This window comes from Talpa europaea, assembly GCF_964194135.1.
Source record: "Talpa europaea genome assembly, chromosome: 12".
In the NCBI taxonomy this organism is placed as follows: Eukaryota; Metazoa; Chordata; class Mammalia; order Eulipotyphla; family Talpidae; genus Talpa; species Talpa europaea.
In genome coordinates, this window is record NC_140079.1 from 10590896 (window position 1) to 10608381 (window position 17486).

A 17486-nucleotide genomic window follows, 5' to 3' on the forward strand; every position below is an offset into this window, starting at 1 on the left:
TGTGATAAACCAAAAATGTGCCATTTAATCCTTTAAAAACACCTTGGTGGTATCCAGGGTGTTACACTGCTGTGTACTGCACAACTGAAAGCAGACACAGGAAGAGCGCCTGGCAACTGCTGTTCTGTTGTCTGTTTCTATGGACTTGACTATATTAAAAATGGAAACTTACACTATTTCTCTGTGTCTTAGTTCACTGTGTGAAATGTCCTCAAGGTTCATCTGCCACCATGCAAAGCGTGGGGGAGCCAAACGTCACAGCCGGTGGGTTCTCACCCGCTTACTACCGCAACTGCAGAACAATTCAGGCCCAGGTTCAACGACATGAGAGAGGAAAGAGGCCATAGCAAGGGTTCAAAGGTCACCAAAGTCTCAGCAACAGTAATGCGAGACCTGGAATGGGCAGCACCCCACACAAAACAACGGCACCAAAGGCAACAGCACCAGGGTGGCGCCAGGCGTGGCAGAGGCAGAGACGCTTTCAGAGATGCTGGTCATTAAGCCAAAACCAACCAGCACCTTTAGGGTCACCAGGCACAGGCCAACGGTGTCACCAGCAGGCAACGTTGGAGGTCAGGTCTGCACAGACGCGGTGCTAGAGGACAGGGTTCCATGTTACAGCTCAACAAAGGTCTTCCAGATGAATCTGCCTGCCTCTCCAACTACCTCTTCAAGCTCCCTTCCACGCGACACACACACACACACACACACACACACACACAGATTGGTCCTTTCATTTGGCACCCATGAGAGTTCAATCAGGTTGAGAGGTTATGATCATACATTTGCACAAGTGCCAAAGGAAGGGCAGGTGGACTTCAAAACTGAATCCCAGCTGTTGATTGGTGCTGGCCACGTTCCAATAAGATGGTCCATAAGATGGTCCATTTTCAAGTCCATTTCCAATATCCTGGGTCCTGATATGAGAGGAAAAATCCCGCCCCCGCCCGGCCTGGATCCATGCTGAGGTGAGGGCAGGCTGCGGGCTGGAGGGCTCCAAGAACCACAGCCAGAGGCTCAGAGGGGCCGGCAGCAAACTGCACCAACGCCCTTGAGCAGGGCTGGGTTTAAAAAATTCAAGGGTCCTGCTTCACCTCCATGTTGTAACTTATGTCAGACTTTCCTTTGAAAGGCTGAGAAGCATTCCACGGTGCAGATGGACTGCATTTTTTTTCACCCTTTCATCCACTGGTGGACACTTGGGTTGCTTCCTTTTGGCTGCTGGGAACAACGCTGCTGGGGACACTGGTGTGAGTATCTGTTTGTGACCGCATTTCAACTATTTTGGCTGTGTACCCGGAAACAGAATTTCTGGCTCATGTGGTAATTCTATTTTTAATTTGAGGAATTGGAGAGGCTTTTAATGATTAGTTTATAATCTCAACAGCATCCAGTATTTGAAAACGCAGCTGTAACCACACCCGGGGACTGCAAAGGAATAACCAACTCCCAGGCGCAGTGACTCAGAGGCCTTTCTGATGTCCTGGCTGCCCAGGTTCTGCGGACCTAACCTTGCTTTCTGAAACACTGCTTCCTTGGCCTCCGTGTCATCGTCGTCAGCCTTCTGTGCCTGCCTCTTCCATCCCATTACTACTTTTTTAGGGTCCCATGTAAACTCTCGCATTACGAGCCAACAATGCTGAGCAGTGAGTCTGGAGTCCCTTGCGAACCTGAATCCAAGATTATTCTGCCACCTCCTCCCCAGGAACTGTCATCTTGGTGATGACTGGCTAGGGAGGCAGGAGCAAGGTCTTCTTGGGTAGATTCCTGCCCCTCCACTCAGTCCTCATGGCTCCAGGCTGCAGAATCTACAGTGATGTCATAAGGATTGGCCACAGCAAGAACATTCCAGGCATCCAGTCTGGAGAGTACTGCCTCTGTGTGGCTTGAGCAGGGGTGACCAAAGCTGATAAAAAGAAGCTGGAGGCAAGAGTGGCCCCACCTTTCTGACCACAGAGGAGGTGGAAGGGGCAGGGAGCCAGATATTTCAGCTCTTCCCAGGGACAAAACAGTCTGCACACAGGGTGCAGGATGGCCACAGAGGTACCAGAACATATTTCTTTACCAACACAGTCAAGACCCCACAGGACCTGGCTCTCGCCACCTGTTTGGTTCTATTCCTCTGTATTCCCCACTTTACCTTATCCTCAAGCCCCAAAGGCCTTCGCCAAGTCACAATGTCCTCTTAGATGCTTCCCCCTCCCTGTGCTTGGTCAGCTCCTACTCCTTCAGACACCTTCCTGGATGCTCCCTTGGTTGTGCCTGCCATGGATGGGCCCACCTGTCCTCCACTCAGCTGTCACTGTATGAAATCTGTCCACTACCAGGAGGCCAGACTCACCCCAGACAGTGAGAACAGAGGCGAAGGAACTCTGGACCCCTGTCTTCAGAGAAGATACTGAGTCCACGGGAGGAGAGCACCCACTGACCAGAAATGAAAGCTGGAGGTTGGGGGACCCTTGGGTCCTGGGTGTGGCTGGGGTGGTCCTCAGGCCAGTTTGAGGGTGGGGGCCTGGGCCCTCCGGAACTGCCAAGGGAGGCTGCACCAGGTTGGGAGTCTTGAGGCCCAGTCAAGACTGGTTTGCTGTTGGCTTTGGGGGGGCTGTCCCTCTGCCAGATGCTGAACTGGGAGTGAGTGCGATCAGGTGGCTCCGATGGTGAGCCGTGACGGGTCCTGGGGTTCCACGGGCGGGACACAGTCCTGTTGCTGAGTTTCCTGCTTAGTTTGCCATTGTACTCTCTGGGGGCCGCGCATCTGTCTGTCCAGCTGTCCCTCTGTCCTTCCTGCGTCCCTGTTCACCTGTGTACTTTCTCCCTTTTAAAGCCTGGCTCTTTCTGACTGTCTCCATGGCTCTCCTGTCTTCTCCCAACTTACTTCTGGCCCCCTTAGTGCCAAGCCCTGGCTGTGTTCCACCTCTTCCACAGCCCTCGCCCCTCTCTCTCTGCCGTGGGGTTCCCTCTCCTTACTCCTCCAACCTCACCTACCTGTGGCCTAGGCCGCCTTGTAGCCCCACCTGTGCCCCCACTAGTGCCATTGCTGGTGCTGTGCCCTGAGATGTGTGACCCATCTCTGGTCAACATCCGCCGAGTCTCCCCCTCCCCACCGCCAAGCCCTTCCCTCCAGTCACCCCGCCCTCCCTGGCCCGCCTACCAGGCGTCTCCCTTGCCTCAATTGTCCCACCGGCCTGCAGGCCACAAGTACTGGACCGCGCAGCGCGACGGCGAGGTGCGTCTGCACCAAGAGACGACCTCCTTCGCCAACAACATGCCCATCACCGTGCACGACATGTTCAGTAGCACGGCCATACAGTACGCCAACTACACCGCGCTCGGCTCCAAGCACGGGGACACCTGGCACATACTCACCTACATCGAGTACTACGAGCAGTGCCGGCGCGCGGCCAAGGCCTTCCTCAAGGTAGGCGCGCAGCCCACCCCTCCTGCCCCCCTCCTCCGCTCCTGCCCGGCTCCTCCACTCCTGCCCGTGCCCCTCCTCTCCTGCCCGCGCGCTATGTCCACCTGCTCGAGGTCTTCCTTCTGCATCTGGGCACCACCGGGTCATGTCCTGCGCCTGCCCTCGGTTCGGGTCGGCCTGGTCTCTGTGGTCTAGTGTTTTATTTCTTTGAGGATGCCTGAGTGTGGGTTCGAATCCCAGAGCCGCCATTAGCCGCTTGTTCTTGCTCAAATTAATTAGTTTCGCTAATCAAGAAGGATACATTAAAGACGTGTGATTAAAAAAAAAAAGTTTTTAGCCCCCCTGTGCCTTAATCGCCCCATCTGTATGATGAGGGCTTTGTACATAAATATGTGTATTAAAATATACGTTATTAAGATATATAATTTCTGCATGAGCTTATAAATTTCACGTTGAGTAATTAAATTTGCTGTAAAATGTATCGTTTTATATTAAAATTAAATACATAATGAAATAGGATAGCGCCTAGCCCATCGGTTTGCACAAGGATGCAGCACGCGCACGTGCATCCCATCGCTCCGGCTAACCCTCAAGCAGCGCTGACAGTAGCTCATGTTCCTAGGGTTATTAACTTACTGTGTCTTTTCTCCACTGGGTGGCATTTCCTCAGCTAGGTCCTCTCTGACCACTGTGGCTCCCGGCTCTGTCACAGCTGCTTTTAAATTTTTCTGCCCAGTTCTCTTGCCCACCTGATTCCGTGGTTGTGTTGTATTTTTACTGGGTCCGTTTCATAAAGGTGAGAACCCTGCTGCCTTGTTCAGTGCAGGCCCCAGAATTTGGAACAGCACCAGCCCCTCTCTGTGTGTTCAATGGATGAATGCGCATTTTTCAGATTAGGAAAGACAACCAGAGGCCTCAGAGAACTCTCCCAGTCAATGCAATAAACAAGGAAATGATGCCACAGGTAGAAACAGTATTTCAGAGACAACTAAAGCATGGAAGGAGGGAAGAGGGAAAATGAACCAGGGCTTTTTTTTTTTTAACATATGATGTCAGGGAAAGCCTCTCTGAAAGTGTTCTTTTTTTTTTTTCTTCTTAAAATGTATTGCTTCATCAATCATTTACATAACTATAATTTTGGGGGTTAAATTTCACATCTCCATATGTGCACATGCCTCAGTAATTCAACTAAAGACTGGGAGTGAGGATGGGCTGAGACCTCTATCTGGGGGGAAGATGTTCCAAGCAGCGGGAACAGCCAGTGCAAAGGCCCTGGGGCAGAAATACAGCGGCTATGTTAGAGGAACAGTGAGGAGGCCAGTGTGACTGGAGCAGAATGAGCCACGAGGAGAGAAAGAGGAGGTAAGAGCAGGTCATTCAGGGACCTGGGGGCTGCGGAGGACTTGAGCTTTTACCAAGAGTAAGGTGGCCCCACCTGCCTCAGGTGCTCACTGGTGCCCTCTGGCTGCTGCTGGTGAGAACAAGCCGAGTTGAAACAACATTTGAGGCTGAGATGATTAACCTTGTGCTAGCAGGAGAGGGGAAGAGAAGTGAATTTCTTTTTTCTTTTTCTTTTTTTTTAATAATAAATTTTATTTTTATATTCCCCATACAATTGCAACCCCCTTATTTTGACCCCAATCCCTTCCCTCTGGCCCCCCACCCCCCATAGAGTGTCTCTGGTTCATAGTTTTTTGTTGATTTTGATTTTCACTTTCTTATAGTTATTCATTCTCCTGGTCCCTTATTTAAGTTTTCTAGATTCCTGCTATGAGTGAGACCATCCGGTATTTTTCTTTTTCTTTCTGGCTTATTTCGCTGAGCATGATCCCTTCCAGCGCCATCCATGTTGCTGCAAATGGCATGTGTTTATCTTTTTTGAATGCTGAGTTTTGAATGCTGAATTCCATGGTGTATATGTACCACATCTTCTTGATCCAGTCATCTATTTTTGGGCATTTGGGCTGTTTCCAAAGCTTAGCTATTGTAAACAGTGCTGCTATAAACATAGGGGTGCAGGTGCTCTTTGGAATGGATGTTTCTGTGTCCTTTGGGTAAATACCTAGGAGTGGAATTGCTGGATCCTATGGAAGCTCTATGTTTAGTAGGTCCAGAAATCTCCACACAGCTCTCCATAGTGGTTGGACCAGTTTGCACTCCCACCAACAGTGCAGGAGAGTTCCTTTTTCTCCACACCCTCGCCAATATTTGTTGTTGCTAGTTTTTTTAATATGTGCCATTCTCACTGGTGTAAGATGGTATCTCATGGTAGTTTTGATTTGCATTTCCCTGATGACAAGTGATGTTGAACATTTTTTCATATGCCTGTTGGCCATTTGCATTTCCTCTTCAGAGAAGTTTCTTTTTAGCTCTTCTGCCCATTTTTTGACTGGATTATTTTCTTTGTTGTTGTTGAGTCTCATCAGCTCTTTGCAGATTTTTGTGATCAGTCCTTTATCATTAGTGTTGTGTGCAAAAATGTTCTCCCAGTTGGTGGGGTTTCTCTTTGTTTTTGTTATTGTCTCTTTTGCTGTGCAGAAGCTCTTTAATTTGATGTAGTCCCAGCTGTTGATCTTTGCCTTCACTATCACTGCTTTGGGTGATGTGTCTGTAAAGATGTCTTTGATGTGAATATCACGTAGTGTTTCGCCTATATTTCCTTCTATGTATTTTATGGTTTCAGGTCTTATGTCTAGTTCTTTAATCCATTTTGAGTTGATTTGAGAAGTGAATTTCTTGATGGACTGAATCCTTGAGAGAATGAAAGGAACAGAAGATGACTTGTGCTACAGGAGTGATGGAACTACCTTTAGCAGAGGTTGTAGAGGCCGGGCAGGAGGGGATCTTGACCATGTTGAGCCTGTTGGACGATGGCACAGGGAGTGGGCAGTTGTATCTAAGAGTTTGATGTGGAGAAGAGCTGCTCCATTTGGATCAGCTGAAATTACCTGGTTCTACCAAGACAATGAGTGGTGTGCCCTCTTGAACTTGAAGTTAGATGTGGGTGTAAATACAACTGGCCCTTGCACGACATGAGTGCTCGGGTCCACTTATGCAGATTCTCTTGTAAACAGACAATTTCCACTGCCAGTATGGAAGTGCTGCAAATGTATTTTTCTCCTATGAGTTTCTTAACATTTTCTTTTACCTAGCTTTATTATAAGAGTATAGTGTATAATAATATAACATGCAGAGTATTTGTTAATCAACTGTTTATGCTATTGGTAAGGTCAACAGCACTTTTAGTGGTTAACTTTTGAAGAGTCAAAAGTTTTACATGGATTTTCTACCGTGAGGGAGTTGGCAACCCCAGCACCCCACCTTACACTGTAATCATGTGTGTAGTCAGAGCTTAAGGTAACAGGTTAGCCACCCAGACATTTCATTTAATAAAAGTGGAGGAAAAATCGAAACCCATGTAAGTATCAGTTAACCACAAGGGTTGTTAAACAAGACATTTTTGTTACCCTATCACAGACATATTCCAGTTGATACCATAGAGAAATATTTAAAGGCTGGGATAAAAAGCCATGCAGTATGCTTTTGTGAATAATGCAGGTTATGATAACCTATGAGTCAAATATTCAAATTATCAGGGTGCATATTTTGTTTATATTTTCTCGGGGTTTCTTAAGCGTAGTATTTGAGGTATTATCACTGCTCATGGTGGGGTCTGTCCTGTGCACTGGAGGTTGTTTCTCAGCATCCTTGGTGCCCACCCACTCTATGGCAGGAGTATTCCCTTCCCCCATCATGTCCCCAGATGTTCCCCCTGGTGGAGGTGGGGTGGGGCAGAATCCTCCCGACTCTGCGGTCACTTAGAGTGGCGAGATGGGTTATTCCATCAATTCACAAAAGCACAAATGGCCAACAGAAAAGAAAGGAACCCAAGATTCTCAACCTGGGACCCCTGGGCAAGTAGGGGTGGGTAGGTGATAGCTAACCAGAACTGGGTGCCTCACACAGGCCTCTTCTCCTCAGCTGGGCCTGCAGCGCTTCCACAGTGTGGGGATCATGGGGTTCAACTCAGAGGAATGGGCCATCTCCAGCATTGGCGCCATCATGGCTGGGTAAGAGGTGTCTGGTTTCCCCCTGGGTTACATCAAAGCAGGAAGCCACCAGCCCAAGAGACCCATTCCCACCCCCCGCCCAAGACTGTTGGGGTCTCACGGAGGAGTCCAAAGAGCAAAAACGTGGTTCTCATTTAATCTTGCTCAGTGGGATTTGTCAAGAACCCAGCTCGCCCTTATGGGTACACGCTATGCTGCAAACTCATATATATCCTGTGAAGCCCAGTTTCCATGTTCCCTCCTCCAGGAAGATTTCTTCACTCCTTGGGGTTCCCCTTCCCTCACTCTTTGGTAGCTCCCTCCCTCTACCCATCCAAACCATGGGGCAACATCTGGAGGGCAGGGCCCAGGCCCCGGCTATTCCTGGGTCTTACCTTCCAAGAGTCTCGCCTCCAAAGAGGGCACCTGTGTCAGGAGAAAACTGCTATAACCTGTGCCCTGCCTGAGGGACTAACTCCCCTTTGGGCAAAACAGGCCTCCCAGGAGCTCTGAAATTCTCTGGCAGGCCCTCACCTCTTGGGTTCTGATTCCAGAGGCTTCTCTGTTGGCATGTTGTCCACCAGCTCCCCCAAAACCTGCCAGGTCATCGTCGAAAACTCAGAGATGGACATTGTAGTGGTGGATAATGACAAGCACCTGCAAAAAATCATCCAGGTCAGTGACACCTGGGCCTGTGGGAGTCAGGAGGGCATTCCCGGTGGAGGCATAACTTAGAAACAAATCCAATAATTTTGCAACACATGCATGACCAGTAGGTGGGGGGGGATGGAGACCAATGAGCGGCATGCCCAAAACCCACTGCTACCCACGGCCTGGAACTGTGGCTTCCGGGCTGGTACCCTGGGGCAGTTCCTGCCAGGTGAGCGTTGCCACTGGCTGCTTCCCCTGGTGCTCCATCCTGAGCGTGTCAGCGCCCACCCAGTGCTGGTTCTGGGCTGCCCCTCCATGCACCCCAAGTTGGACTTAGCTCTGCCTACTGCAAGCAGGGCCACTCCCACTTCATCATCATCGTCGTCATCATTATAAAATGCACAGAATATCCGCGTTACTATGTTAACTGTTCTCGTGGACATTTCAGTGGCATTTAGTACGTTTACAATGCTGGCATCTGTGATCGCTCTCCACTTCCAGAAGATTCCTCTAAAAAGGAAACCCTGGCCCACTGGCACTCCCTCCCCCTTCCTGGTACCCATGAAGTGATTTTCTATCTCTCATGAATTTGCCTGTTCTGGACATTTCATCTAAATCGGCCCCACAGCAGATCCTCTTTTGGGGGGGATGCCGAATGTCCTCTGGGTCAGAGGTGGTTCTGGTAGGCTCTGTAGCCTGCTGACCTGAGCGCCAAAGCCACCTTCCCTGACGCTCAGATCTCGGGCCAGTGGCTTGGTGAGAGGACCCACTGGATGGGTTTGGGGCTGAGAATGAACTAATCAGAACTGGAATGGGGAGCCGGCAGCCTGGCAGTCGCCGTGCCAATGGTGTCACCGACAGGATCATCACTCCTGTTTGACCTCTGGCCCTCAGCCGCAGACCCAAGCTGGTGGAGGAACGGGGAGAGACTCAAGGGCACAGGGGATAGAGGTGAGCATAGGGGTCATGCCCGCCTGTATTCGGGCCCCCCATGCTCGGGCCTTCCCTTCTCCACCAACTCAAATTTTAACATGCAATAAATCCCATGTGCTGTTGAGGACATGGAGCAAGTGGGGTGCTCTTTCTGACGGAAAAGCAGGCTGACGCCATCACTGGAAAACACGGCGGCTTCTTCTACAGTCAGCGAATACCCGCTGTAGGGTCCAGCCTTCCAGCCCAGGCTACACGCCTGACGTCACTCCTCTCTGTGAAAGTCCACGGTGGCTCGTGATTGCTGAGAACTGGAAACCACCCCAATATCCTGCAGTGGGGAGCCAGTCTTTGATCTCCAGTTTGCATGAACAAAGGGTGGTCTGTCCGTGCCATCCAACAGTAGAGAGGACCGGAATCCTGAGCGCAAATGCCATGGCGGCATCGCCAACGTGCTGCATGAAGCAAGGCAGACACGAGAGCTTCGCTCTGCGCGATTCTGGGTAGAGAAGCCCGAGACAACGCCAGGCCGTGAGACAATCACAGCAGAGGTGTCAGGCTGGGAGGAGAGGCCGGGGAGGGGGGGAACTCATCTCATCGGGGTGACAGATCGTCTGTATCTTGACTATGATCACTCCCCTGCGGCCCGGGAGCTCAGCAAGGAGGTGTGGGGGGGGAGTGTCCCGAGAAACACATCGTTAGCTGATTCCATTCTGCAAAGGTCCGAGTGTACTTGGACGAAGCCAGATGCTGCAGCCCCCACGCCTCGGCCAAGGGCAGCCCGCCGGGCCCCTGCCGTAGATGCAGCCCCTTGGCCGCTGAAACGCTGTGAAGCGATGCAGGACGGGGCATGTCTGTCCAGGCCCAGAGAACCCTCCCCCGAACAAGGTGGCCTTTACTGCGTAGAAATGATTCCTCGATTGGGCCTCCCCGGTGGCGCAGAGGTTGAGTGCTGGGTTGCGAAGCTGCCCACAGCCTCTGCAGCGCCGGTTCGATCCCCGGCTGCTCCCCGGCCACCAGAGGAGGGTCCCACATGGCGCGCAGACCTCTCCTGCCGCCCGCTGCTCCCCTCAGCAGTGTACTTCAGTCTGCCTGCTCTGCTCCCTGCTCTGGCTCTGGTGAATTCTCTCAACCTCCCGCGCTTCTGACTGTACCCAGCGCTTGTATGTATAAATAAATAATAAATAAACAAACAAATAAATAAATAAATAAAGCTTGCCTCTTTAAAAAAAAAAAAAAAAAAAAAAAAAAAAAAAGAAATGATTCCTCGATAAATCCTAGATGCTGCTCTCTCGGCGGGAGCATGAGACGGTGCATTTCCAGTTCTCCAGCCAATAGCGCGGCCAGTCCTCAAAAAATTAAAAAACAGAATGCCCACGACCCAGCACCCCCGGTTCTGCATCTATCCCCCAAAGGAAGGAAAGAAAAGCCGTGTTTTTCTCCTCATGTCCAGAGCAACATTATTCACTTTAGTCAAAAGCTGGAAACAACCCAAATGTCCACCCGGGGACAACGGGACCCACAGATGATGGTCCATCCGTACCTGGGGGTTATTCCGTGCTGACCCCTGATGCCAGGAGGGTGGGTGGGCCTGGGAAACAGGGCCCGTGACATGGACACACGAGGCTGCGGGAGAGAAGGCAGACACACAAGCCTCACGGCGGCGAGGCCACTGAGAGATGTGAGCAGCACAAGCGCAGCCGCGGGGACAGACCAGCAGGTTGGTGGAGGCCACGGGGTGGGGGTGGGGAGTGACTGCTAATTCGGGTGAAGGAATGTTCTGGCACCAGAGAGCGGTGACATTCGTACAGCGTTGTGAATGTACTAAATGCTTCGTTGAAAGGATTGAAACAGTACGTCTGTGAGGGTTTTGCTGTGATAAAAAGAACCCTGGGGCCTCGGGAGGAAGTGCTGCATAGGTGGGGCTTGGGGCTCACTGTGTCCTGCCGCTGGCTTAGCGTTGGGGTGTCTGGCAGATAAATGGCTTCTTGGGGCGCTTCAAGGCCATCATCCAGTACAAGGAAAAGACCCGGACCCAGCTGGAGAACCTGTATTCCGTATGTCCTCGTGGGGAGGGGAGGGTGGAGAGGTGTGTTCCTCAGGATGGCGGGGTCTGGCTCTAGGGTGCCATGGATGGTCCTCCGGGGGCCCCTGCAATCTCAACCCCACCCCTCTGCAGTGGAAAGCGTTCTTGGACCTGGCAAACAGCGTCTCGGATGACACTCTGGACCAGATCATCGACTCCCAGAAGCCCAACCAGTGCTGTGCCGTGTTCTACAACATGGTGACCACCACGGGCCCCCCGAGGGCCGTCATGATCAGCCATGACAATGTGGGTCCCAACAAGGGGCGGTGCAGGGGTGGGGTCAGGGGGCTTTGTGGTTCCATGTCTCCTCTGGATGGCAGAGCTCTCCTTGGGGTTGAGAACAAAAAGACCTGCAGGTGACAGCTAAGGTGCCTTGCAGATCACCTGGACCACAGCCGCTACTGCCCAGAGCCTGTCCTTTAAGAGCCCCGCCGAGGGGCAGGAGGTCCTGGTGAGCTACCTCCCTCTCAGCTACATGAGGTCCCAGATCTTTGACCTCTGGATCCCCATCTCAGTGGCTGGGGCCCTCTATTTTGCCGGGAAGGATGCCCTCAGGGTAAGCAGCGCCCCCGGGGGCCCCACTGCCAGGGGCATAGGCAAAGTCAGGAGGGTGGCTGGTCAGGGGCCACCCTGAGCTGGGGAGGGGAGCTCAGCGCAGACCTGGAATCCTCCATCTGCACCCCCACTGGCTGTCTGATCCCAGTCCTTGGCCTCTCTGGGCCTCTGTTTCCCCATTGGCAAAGGGCTTGCAGCAGACCCGGGGGGATGGAGGCACATGCCATGCCTGTCAGGGGGGAAGCACCACCTGTGCAGGGAGCAGCATCGGGTCGTTGAAAGTACATGAAGCGGCAGACCCGACAACCCGAGTGCCACAGTGCGGGCCATCGGGACAGCAGGACGCGGTTCAGCCCCAGTGAGGACGGACTTTCTGACCCTGCCCTGGTGTGCATGGACCTTGAGGAGGCTCAGGGCACTAAGCCAGACACAAGGACAAATCCTGGGCGACACACTCACGGGAGGCCCCAGAGGAGCCACAGCCATAGACAGGACGTAGGTGGTGGTGCCAGGGCCAGGGGTAGGGAGGGGTAGACAGAGTCTCAGCTGGAACTCTGGGAGCTCTGGAAGTGATGGAGGGGTGGCTGCACGACAGCCTGAGTGTGCTCAGTGCCGTGGCGCTGGCGGTTAGGAATGATTACCTTGGCACGGGGATGTGGATTCTACCACAGTAAAAAATCCAGTACACGTCAAGGTCACTAACATACACCGGGAAACATCCGCCATGGCTGTGTTCATCTCTGAAGTCAGAAAATCACGTATTTCCTAAGACAGAGGAAATAGGGCAAATGATGAACGTTATTGATAGAATTTCCCAGACGTCCCGCTGCCCCAGCCCCGGGGCCTGCGCGCTGTGAAGGGCCAGGCAGTAAGTGACATGGGTTTCCTGGGCCAAGAGGCTAAACAGGCTGCTCCTGCAGGCGCTCAGGGACAGAGCAAACTCTGCAGATTTCTTCTTTAAAAAAGACAAAACTTTATGGTAACCAAAAATTGAATTTTTGAAATATAGTTCTTGAAATTCTTAAAAACCATCTGAAAAATGTAATAACCATCTCAGGCCGTGGGGTGGAGTTTGCCGGCCCTGGCCCTGCCTGAGAACAGCTGGTCTGTGGGCGCCTGGGGGGTTCTGCTTTGCCAGCAGCTCTCAGTCTCAGGCATTCATTGTGATGTTTTGTTGTGGTCACCGAGAAATCTTTCTAGGGAACTAAGAATATCTGAAAATAATGACAAAGCCAGAGTTTTTCTGTCCCATCCCTGCGCCTCCTATTCTTTCTCCCCCCACCTTTTCCTCTCTGTCTCTCTCCTTTTTCTCTTTCTGTTCTTTTTGTCTCTCTTTCTGTCTCTCTCCCCACCCCCCTTATCTCTTTCTGTCTCTCTGTTCTGTCTCTGTCTCTCTGTGTCTCAGAGTGTCCCTCCACCTCTGTCTCTGTGTTTCTCCACCTGTTTCTCCCTCTCTGTCCCTTTCCTTTACCCCCCTCCTCCTCTGGGTCTGCTCAGCATCAGGGAGAGGGTGGACGCGACCCCTCTGTGTGGGGAGGGCTGAAGCTCACAGGCGAGCAGGGGTGCAGACGGGTGGGTGGGAGCGGCTAGTCCCCGTCCCATGGCGCTCCCTCCCAGCTCCCCCCATGCCTCTCAGAACTCTGCTCTAGCCTTGGCAGGAGGGAAGGCTTCAAAGCCCAGTCCCAAGGTGGGTGAGGGTGCCGTGGCCCAACTGCCCCAGAGCTGCTGAGGACGGCTGGCCTGGCATAATGCAGGGCTCCCTGCTGGACACCCTGCGGGAGGTGAAGCCCACCTTGTTCTACGGAGTCCCGTGGGTCTGGGACTGGCTGCTGGACCAGCTGAGGACCAGCCAGCTCTCCTCCACCCCGTTCCGGAAGAAGATCGACAAGTGGGCCATGCAGCTAGGACTCAGGACCCTCAAGAGGCAGATGATTAAGTGAGGCAGGGGCCCTGGGCTGCCCAGTGTGGGGAGGCCCAGCAGCCCCGGAGGGTCCTGACGCCCAGCTCTGCTCCATGTCCACTTCTCAAGGCAGATGAATCCACAGGTGTGCTTGCGCCTGTTCAGGAAGCTGACCTTCTATCTGGCCGAGAAGCTGACCTTCAACCAGGCCAGGAGTTTCCTGGGCCTGCACTACTGCCGGCAGCTCTTCAACATGGGCATGGGGCTCGCCGGGACCACCCTGGACTACTTCCTCAGTCTCAACATGCCCATCTTTCAGCTCTACGGCACGCCTGAGTGCACGGGGGTGCACACGCTCTCCACCCCAGGGGACTTCCGGCTGCTGAGGTGGGCCCGGGAGAACTGCTGGCTGGGAGAATGGCTGGTGGACCTCAACCCCCTTCTATGGGATTGGGCAGGTGGGGGGCTTGTGTGCTGCTGTCACCCCACTGTTGTCCCCCCCACCCCCAGAATGAGCATCCAGGTAGTGGAGGTGAGCGAGCCAATGTGGCTTGGCCATAGCCCCTCTGGTTGGTTTTTTAGTTTGCCAACCATTATTTTTACTAATGACTGATAATTTTTGACACCCTGGGCCAGTCTCGTGACACAGCTGTCTTTGCTGTGTAAAGTGGACACCTCAAATTTATTAGTTTAGAACAACCAACATACAATATCTGTCTGTGGGTCAGCCCCAAACTGGCAGTCAGGGCTCCTCGTGCAGAGGCATGACTGGGGTTCCAGGAGACACTTCCAAGCCAGCAGCCTCAGTTCCTGGGGGCTGTCACTGGGAGATGTGGGTTCTGGGCTTCAGGGCCTGCACGTGGCTGCTTGAGGCCCCCCCAACATGGCAGCTGGTTTCCCTCAAACCAGAGGCACAAGTGAGAGCAAGATGGAAGACGCATCCCCATTTAGGATTAGGGTTAAAAATACAAGGAGAACAGGGAAATGAATTTCAGGTAAATGACTTTTACCAAAAAATGTGTGTCCTTTGCAATATGTGTACATGAAAATAAAAATTTGTTTGGAATCAAATTGAACCAGGCACCTTGTATCTGAGCTGGTAACCCTACTGGGACTAAGCTCGCCTCGGTGCGTGCAGCGTGCCTTCCAGCTCCGAGGCCCCTTCCTGAGTCTCCAGGCAGCGTGGAGAAAGTTGGGTGGAGATTCATGTTGGGGCATCTGGGTAGGAACCTCAAGTTTCCAGAGTCAAGGCACCGGGTCCCTTGTGTCCAAGGAGATGAGCAGGGAGGTAAGATCTCCGGATCTTGCCCAGGTTGTGTTCACTGCTCTCTCTTGTACCCAGGCGCCTTCAGCAGCAACCAGGTCCACCCAAAGGTGTCTGAATCTGTGTCTGGCCCCCTGTGCTCATCTGGGGATTCACCGTGGCCAGGGCTGGGTGTGCCGTGTCCATGGACCCTAAGACGTTGGTTTTGAGCCAGGACCCAGCCAGCCCCCTCCTTCTTAGGGGCTCCATTTGCCTGGATGGGACCGAGAAGTCCTAGGGTCTGAACAGTTGTGTGCATGGGGGAGAGGGGTGGTGAACAGGGGGTGTCTAATGTCCTCCTCCCTGTCCACTGCCCCCCGCCCCAGTAGTGGGAAGGCTCTTCCTGGTGCCCACACCAAGATTCAGAAACAAGACCAAGACGGCATCGGGGACATCCACATTTGGGGCCGCAATGTCTTCATGGGGTACCTCAATGATGAGGAAAATACCCAAGAGAAGATTAACCTCCAAGGCTGGATGCACACGGGTGACTTCGGTCTCTTGGACGCTGACAATTTCCTCTATGTTTTGGGCAATGTCGGGGGTGAGTGAGACAGGCCGAGAGCTGCCTCCTACTTCTGACTGGGCCCCGCGGGGCTGCCCGGGACAGTGGCGCGTTGTGCACAGCTGAAGTTCAGCTCGGGGGAGAGGGCACCTTCCTGTGCTTGGGCTCTGTCTCCGATGTTTCCAGGGGTGAGCCATGGGCCCGTCGTAGCGGGGGAGCTATCTGAGGATGACACCCCACCCAGGCCTCCCCAAGAGCAGACTTGCCACTGCTTTTCAGAAACACCTCCTGTCCCTTCCACATGCAGACATCATCACCCTCAGCTCAGGCGAGAAGATCAACCCAAACCCTATTGAGGAGCGGGTGAAGAGGAACATTCCCATTGTGCGATACGTCATGCTGGTGGGCCAGGAAGCCCCCTACCTGTGCGCCCTGCTCACACTCAAGGTACCTCGGGGTGCTGTCTTCGAGTCTCATGGCGATCCGGGAGGTCGGCAGGAGGGGGTTTCCATGTCAGCAGGGGAACCAGGCTGGGAAAGCAGAGGTGGGTCATTCAGCACCAGCTCCTGGGTGCCATGTCTGGGGCACCACTATGTCCTATTGCGGGGGGTCCCCACCACCCCTGAGATACAGCCGGTTAGGCTGGCCACTGAAGGGAAGGGAGCCCCATCACAGCAGCATCTCAGATCTCCCTGGTGACCGTTGTGCTTTTGGGGGGCACATCCTCTCCCCCCACACCCTGGGTGGAGGGACCAGTCCCCCCGTCCTGTGGGAGGCCATGCGGGCCCTGGTCTTGACCAGGGGGATGGACCTGAGGTTCTGGCCCAGGCAAGCAGCACAAGCTCTGGGCAGGTGTCTCCCTGGTCAAGCCGACACTTTCTGTCTGCACAGTGGGGATGAGGAGCCAGCACCCCCGCCTACCCCGGGTTTGAGAGTGATGTGTGAGCTGCACTCCATGTGGGCAGCTGGGCTTGGTGCTGCTGGAGGGTGCAGGGGCAGTGTGGAGCCTGCCTGACTGCTGGTCCCCCGACAACAGTGCCAGATCAACACACTAACAGGGGAGCCCCGCGACTCCCTGACCAGCGAGGCCGTGGCTTGCTGCCGGCAGCTCAGGAGCCAGTCCACCAGGCTGTCAGACATCATCTACAACCGGGACCCCCTGGTCTTGGACTTCATCAGCCAGGGCATAGATGCTGCCAATGCAGAGGCCACCTCGGACAGCACCAAGATCATGAAGTGGATCCTCCTGGACATGGACTTCTCCATTGCTGGCGGGGAGCTGGGTGAGTGGACGGGCCTGGGGAGGTGGGGAGGCTCCGGCTGGGTCGCTTGCACCGGAGACCTGGGGTCCTTGTTACGATGCCGCTTCCGGGTGGGCACTCCTGGCCTTTCTAACCTGCACCTCCCATGTTCTCACCGGCAGCAGAGACTGCTTCTCCACTGACTGGTCCATGCACAGGGTTGGAATTCTCCGGGCAGCTTGGGGCGGGCCTGGTGTACCCTTCTTGGGGGTCCTCCAAGCCCCCTGCTGGTCTAACACCAGTCACCTCTCTGCATCCTTGAAATAAACTCAGCCCATGGATCCCTGGTTCTGTGGTGATGCGGGGGCCCCCTGGAGGGATGGCGGGAAGTTGCCATCTGGAAACTGACTTTATTACAGGGCTCAACACAAAACTGAAGAGGGCCGTTGTGGCCAAGATGTACCAAACTGAGATCAAAAGCTTTTACAGCGATGATGAGAGTTTGTATAGCTGAGAAAGACCTGTGAAGAAGGCCATGTGGAACCCCTTCCCTCGGGGAGGGTCTGTGACCCCTGCCCTTCCTCTCCTTCTGGAGGGGAGGGGACCCTGCTCTGAGAGATGCGCCCAGTGCGGGAGGAGCATTTCACATGTAAATGTAAAAGAATAATAAAAGTAATTTCACTAAAGTGTGGATCTCAGCCCCACCCCAAACCCAGCCCAGAGGACACTGGGCAATGTGGGAAAACATTTTGGGTGTCACAGCGAGGCCGGTGTGGGGGGGTAGAGGTCAGGGATGCTGCTCAATACCCTACAGGGCCCAAGACACCCCCTCCCATGATGAAGAATTGCCT

General features: G+C 53.5%; 1 protein-coding gene across 1 annotated transcript; it reads left to right on the top strand.

The window, feature by feature from the left end:
• Nucleotides 1–230: 230 nt before the first annotated feature.
• Nucleotides 231–17149, top strand: LOC311180736 (long-chain-fatty-acid--CoA ligase ACSBG2-like; the record flags this gene model as incomplete). Its single annotated transcript, XM_084248646.1, has 13 exons — nucleotides 231–264; nucleotides 3192–3418; nucleotides 7397–7485; nucleotides 8019–8139; nucleotides 11022–11102; nucleotides 11225–11377; nucleotides 11511–11687; nucleotides 13441–13622; nucleotides 13716–13973; nucleotides 15216–15433; nucleotides 15702–15841; nucleotides 16431–16677; nucleotides 17055–17149. The coding sequence occupies 13 exons, from the start codon at nucleotides 231–233 to the stop codon at nucleotides 17147–17149; spliced, it is 2022 nt and encodes a 673-aa protein (XP_084104772.1).
• Between the last annotated feature and the right edge of the window lie 337 nt (nucleotides 17150–17486).